Raw genomic sequence first — 5,968 nt, 5'->3', positions numbered from 1 at the left:
GGGCTGGTCCTCGGGGACCGCCCATGTAGACAGCGTCTGTTGCGTGCAACATGCTTTCTGAGTCAGTTGGGTCTCTGACTCAAAGCACCAGGGTAAGCTGACAGTCAGAAATGGGCAGGGGGCTTCTTGGGTTGCCTTCTGACATCTGTCTATCAAACAACCCATAGGATCCGTCCTCAGAGGATACCGGAAAGGGTTTTGAAATCCTTGCAAGGAGAGAGCTGTGTCAACACCACCTTGTACTAATGATCTGAAATCCTTTCAGCCATAGGCTGCTGCTCTTGGGAGGCTCTCCTACTGAAGGATAAGGCTGAGTGACCTGGCAATGGGCACGGACTCACATGTATGTCATAACCAGCAAAGCTAATCTGTGGGTACAGCAATAACTGAGGATCTTGGAGGGCTGGACTAACGTAAATTCCAAACAGGCACTGCAACTGGATACAGCATGCTGAGAGGTAGGAGAGGATGGGGGCTCTGAGCCAGAGAAACCTGGGTCTGAATCCTGACCCCAAGTAACTGTGAAATGATACTTTCTCTCACACTTACTTTTGGTGAAATGGAAAATACAGCAAAACCCTGCAGCGTCACCGTGAATATTAATAAGCAGGCATGGTCCCTGGCACGTGGTATTTGCTCACAAGATGTTACTTTCTTTTTCTCCTTTCTTCCCTCCTATTCTGGGCCAGGGACCATGCCAGGTGCCGAGGGCGGGGGGCTCGCTTCATTCTCACCACCACCCCGAGAGGCAGATGCTCTTGTAGCCACCATGCCACCCAGGAGGAAGTGGAGGCTCAGAGCCCAAAGGCAGAGAGTGAAGAAGCCTGAGGAGTGGGAGAACTGCAAAGGCACAAAAGCAATGGCTGGATCTGAAGGGGTCAGGAAAGGAGACAGGGAAGGCCTCGGGGAGGAGGTGACAATGCCTGAGCTTTGATGGATGGACACGGGAGCAGGCACTCCAGGCAGAGGGAGCAGCAAACACAGAGGTGCTTGGCTGTGTGGGAGGATGAGGGCTTTGTGAGGTGAGTGACACTCACCCCTGATGAGCATCACTGGAACTTGCTGTGCTCAAGGATGCCAACTCTACAGGGCCCTACTCTCAATAAGGGGATGAAGTTGGCAGCCTGGAGATTCTTTGAATCCTATAGTTTACAAAACTACTAGGTCATCAATAATCACAGTCAATCAGCAGTCCTTCCATCTCTTTCTCTAAAAGAAACAGAAGGAATACTGAAGGCATTTACTCGAATGGCAGCTATTCTTCATTTAATTCTACTTTTTGAGCCTCTTCAGCTTTGGTTCAAATTTCATGGGTTCTGGGGAGTTCATCACAGCTTCACTATACCAATTCTCTGGGGGCTTGGGTGAGTCAGAGTCTCTGCCTGTGTAAAATGAAGGGGATGGGCTGGAATGGAGCTTTTCAACATGTGGTTTCCAATCCAGTAGCGTTAGCACCTTCTAAGAATTTGTTTGTAATGCATATTCTAGGGCTCACTCCAGACCCACAGAGTCAGAAACTCTGGGAGTGGGGCCCAGCCATCTATGTTTAACAAGTCTTCCAGGGAATTTTGAGAAGAACCCAGACTTAGAAAACCTTCAGGGTAAGGACTCTTCCAGTAGTAAAATTTGGTTTGGGCTCTAAGCTATTATGACTTAGTAGTATTCTCTCTGGGCAGAGTATTTCTTGTGACAGACAGGCAACCCTCAGGATAAGGTGAGAAGCTGTTTTTTTTGACCAGGTAAGGCCCAGAGAACAGGTGAGCTTTTCTAGAAAGGTTCAGAAAATGTGGCTGACTTTGAAGGTCAGATTTTTTTTTTTTTTTTAAGTAAGAACTCTCAAACCTGGCATGTGATGAAAACAGTGGTATCTGTTGTTGGAGAAATAAAGATGAGGGGAGATACGTTTTCTCTTTTCAGCTCCAAAACAATGACTCATTGCAGGGTGTGTGTGGCCGGGAGTCGAGAGGGTGCTCCTCAGAGGGCAGATTCCCCTCTCTGGTCCACAAGCTTTCTGGCTGTAAATAAGTCCTGGACTTCCATCCCCCTCTTGGACAAATTTGATTACAAAACCTCAGAAGAGCCACAGACACCCACAGTACCGATTACATCGCAGAGCCGGGTTGACAGTTAAGTGAGGTTTGGCCTCCAAGACAGTAAGAATGGAAAGAATGTCTAAAAGGTCCAATTTTCCCAGCCTGGACTGAATGTTACAGGCCATCAAGAGGATGAAGGAAGAATTTCACAGTACTGGCCACAGTTTCCTAATGCGAAGAGGCACATCCAGACTGCCCCTGGGGAAGTGTTAGCTGTTTGGGCCAGCGCCCCTGGTTCTTCTCCGTGTTGGTGCGCAGCAAGGAGCACCTATGAAACCCTCCGCCCAGCTATTTCCATGAGGATAAATATTACCACTTTCTTTTATATAGCAGGGCCATGTGCCAGGCATAGTTCTAAGTACTTACAATTATTAACGAGCTGAACCTTCACAACGACCCCACGGAATCAGGGACCATTAATATACCCCTAATTACAGGTGAGGAAACAGAGAGAAGGCAACGTCACAGAGCTAGTAAGTCTCTCGTCAACAGGGGGCAGGAGAGTCAGGAGACCTGGGCTCTGAGTAAGCCTGTGCCTCCTGCCAGGGTGCTTGGTCCACCCGTCTACAGAGAAACGAGGGAGGCGGAATCAGGTGGTTCCTGAGATCACTTCCAGCTCGGGGACTCTGTGACCGTGGGGTCGACCTGCTGCTGGTCTGGCGGGCTCGCCAGCGTCTGGCCGGGCCCCAGGCGCGGCAGGGCTGCCTGGCCTCGACCCCGCAAGTCGCCGGCCCAGACACCAAGCCCCGGTCTCCTGGTCCTGAGAGAATGGACTTCTAGTCCGTCTCCGGTATCCGTGTCCCGAGAGCCCGGTGAGCCAGGAGGGAGTAGGCAGAGGCCCAGGAGCCACGACCCGGGCTGGGGAGGCGACGAGGGAGACAGGCAAGGGGCCCAAAGACGGTAAAACCACGCAGCCCCCTCCACCCCCAAAACTTTCTCCCTGGATTCGCGACCCCAGCAGCCACAGATTGGCTGAGTCGCGGCCGCCCGGACCCGCCCTCTCTCTTCAACTATTGGCTAGCGTAGACATCCATCACAAGCCGAGGCTTCCTAATGGACCACGGCTTTAGTCAATCAAGGTAGGCGGGAGGCTGGGCGGGGCCAGGTCGGGGAGCGACACGCCAGCCTCGTTACCCTCCCAACCTCCCTCCAGAGGGTGGCTTGGGACCTGGAGGGACCCCGGGGGACTGAGGCCGGGTGTGGGGCCCTGCGACGGGGCTAGGCGGGGCTCCGGGGACTCACCAATGCGCTGTCCCACCGGAGAGCTGAACGGGTTCCCCAGGAGAAAGTCCATCGCCGCGGCTGCCCCAGCCACCAACCCGGGGAATCAGCTGACAGCAACCGCCAGCGCCGCCGACCCGTCACGTGACGCGCCGGGCGGTCCGCGAGGGGACGTCCGTGGAGGCGGGGCGTAGGGAGTCGAGCGTGGCTACAGGCCCCGCCCCTGACGTGAAAGGTCGGGCGCCCAGAGGCGGAGGGCGATGACCTCACAGCCACTCGCTCGGCGTTTGCGGGCGTCACGCACGGCGTAGGGCTGGGGCTGATGTGGAGGGCGTGGCCCTCCAACCCGCGCCCCAGTGTTTTTTTAAGGGCGTGACTTAACACTCGGAGCTTCTGTCAAACGGGGTCTCAGAGCAGGGAGGGAAATGACTTGGGTAAGTTTACACAGCAAGCTCAGACCAGTTCTCACTCTAGTGACCTCACTAGACTCCGCCCCCATCGCTGGGGTTGACAGCATCTCTGGCCTGTTGTCTCCCTGCCCTGGTAGAGCCCTTCCTATCTGATGTCCAGGCCTCCCTGCTGCAAGATGCACCTTGCTTGCTGCCCAGATTTGCTTACCTCAGATTGGAGGCCAGCACCGGGGGATTGCTATCCCTTGACACAGAACCAACTCAGTGACCTGCAGCGAGGAATGGGCTTGAGGCCAGAGTGGCAGAAAGCACCCAGATGTCACAAGTGGGGCCTGGACCCATTTCTACCACTTACTGTGTGATTCAGACAACGAGCTTCCATTTTCTCCGGATGCTGGGATTAGATCAAGGACTGTATAACCTTTCTTTTTTCTTTTTTTTAGGTCACAGGCTCCTTTGAGAACTTGAAGAAAACCACCAACCTTTCGGAAGAGAAAAGGGCAGAGATACAATTTAACTTCAGGGAATTCTGGGGTCCCTGAAGTACAGCAGTAGACCCCAGGTTAAAAATTTTAAGAATCTCAAAGGCCTTTCCTAGTTCTAGGATTCTAGTATCTTCTTCAGCCTTCCTATGTACCATGTTTTAGATATTTCACCCACACATTAGATCGGATCTGACCTATTAGTTATGTTTTTTTCCTTTGATCATATGCAGTCCAAAAGACACAATAACCACTGCTTTGGTAGTCTGGGCTACTGCAGGGTGTTTTAGTATTTAATTGATCACAGTAATTGTGATTTTTTAATTGGAAAGGCAAGCAAATTGTACAAGTTTAGGATGATGGAGAACCTAAATTAGAACTTAATCACTTTCTTATGTTAACTTGAGCAGCCACAGAGGCTGATAGCTTTACTGTACAAGAACTTTATGGAAGTCATGTGCTCCTGTGCTTTGAAGTGTTTTAATAATGCTCATGAGACCTATTCATAAATGCCCTTCTCCCCACTAGTCTAGCTACTCCGTGAGGGCTGGGATTCTGTCTACTTTGCTCACCACTATTGTCTAGCACAGTGACTGATATATGAAAATTTATTTATTTTTGAAGATTTTATTTATTTGAGAGACAGAGAGAACACGAGTGGGGGGAGGGGCAGAGGGAGAGGGACAAGCAGAGCCCCCTGCCGAGCAGGGCTAGATCCCAGGACCCTGAGATCACGACCTGAAGTCAGATGCTTAACTGACTGAGCCACCCAGGTGCCCCTGAAAATTTAAATCAATCTACCAAATAATGGTATTTGGACTATAAAGGGGGGAATGTACATTTAAGATGACTTCCATGTCAGGTACCTTCCATGTTTTTCATTAAGCATATTGCTCGTTTGTATGGAGGATATTTTGGCATAAACTTCTTTTGGATTCTTCCATTAGCAACCTTTAACATGCTCATGTTGGTGGTGATTTACCTGAATAAGGTTCTTGCTTCCTTGCACCACTCTGGTTTAAAGTGATTATGGGCAGATCTTGGCTTTATTGAGAATAAAACAGCCACAAGTTGTATGGGAAAAAGCAGAAACAATCCACATACTCCCAAACAGGGAGTGGAATCATATCACCTTCATGCAAACAGAATAGTATATAGCTCTTCAGTTAAAAGTGGAAATATGTGGATTTGTCAACACAATAGATAGGAATGTAAGTGGCAAACACTAAGTGTAGTACAAAACTGATAAAAACTACGTTTTAAAAGTGATTGCTAAGGGGCACCTGGCTGACTCAGTTGGTAGAGCACGTGACTCTTGTTCTCAGGGTCCTGAGTTCAAACTCCATGTTGGGCATAGAGCCTAATTTTTTTTTTAAAGATTTTATTTATTTATTTGATACAGAGAGAGCACGAGCACGGGATAAGGACAGAGAGAGAGGGAGAGGCAGACTCCCCGCTGAGCAGGGAGTCCGATGTGGGACTTGATCCCAGGACCCTGGGATCATGACCTGAGCCAAGGGTAGATACTTAACTGACTGAGCTACCCAGGAGTCCCGAGCCTATTTTTTCATTTTTTATTTTCGTTAAAAGTGTTCGTTAACATGGGGCGCCTGGGTGGCGCAGTTGTTAAGCATCTGCCTTCGGCTCAGGGCGTGATCCGTGTTCTGGGATCGAGCCCTACATCAGGCTCCTCTGCTAGGGGCCTGCTTCTTCCTCTCCCACTCCCCCTGCTGTGTTCCCTCTCTCGCTGGCTGTCTCTTTG

The 5,968-nt window shown here is 50.5% G+C and overlaps 1 protein-coding gene across 4 annotated transcripts in view; it reads right to left on the bottom strand.

Moving 5' to 3' along the window:
• TOM1 (target of myb1 membrane trafficking protein) overlaps positions 1 to 3,492 on the bottom strand; it is a 39,576-nt gene extending 36,084 nt beyond the window's left edge. For all 4 annotated transcript variants that reach the window (XM_040637433.1, XM_040637434.1, XM_040637435.1 and 1 more), the window contains exon 1: positions 3,336 to 3,492. In XM_040637433.1, the coding sequence (XP_040493367.1) occupies positions 3,336 to 3,387 (52 nt within the window). In that variant the 5' untranslated portion in view covers positions 3,388 to 3,492. The remainder of the gene's footprint in view (positions 1 to 3,335) is intronic.
• Positions 3,493 to 5,968: the final 2,476 nt, after the last annotated feature.

This window comes from Ursus maritimus, unplaced genomic scaffold, assembly GCF_017311325.1.
Source record: "Ursus maritimus isolate PB19 unplaced genomic scaffold, ASM1731132v1 scaffold_21, whole genome shotgun sequence".
Taxonomy (NCBI): Eukaryota; Metazoa; Chordata; class Mammalia; order Carnivora; family Ursidae; genus Ursus; species Ursus maritimus.
Note: the sequence above shows the minus strand (reverse complement) of the source record. Positions and strands in the feature narration are given on the sequence as shown.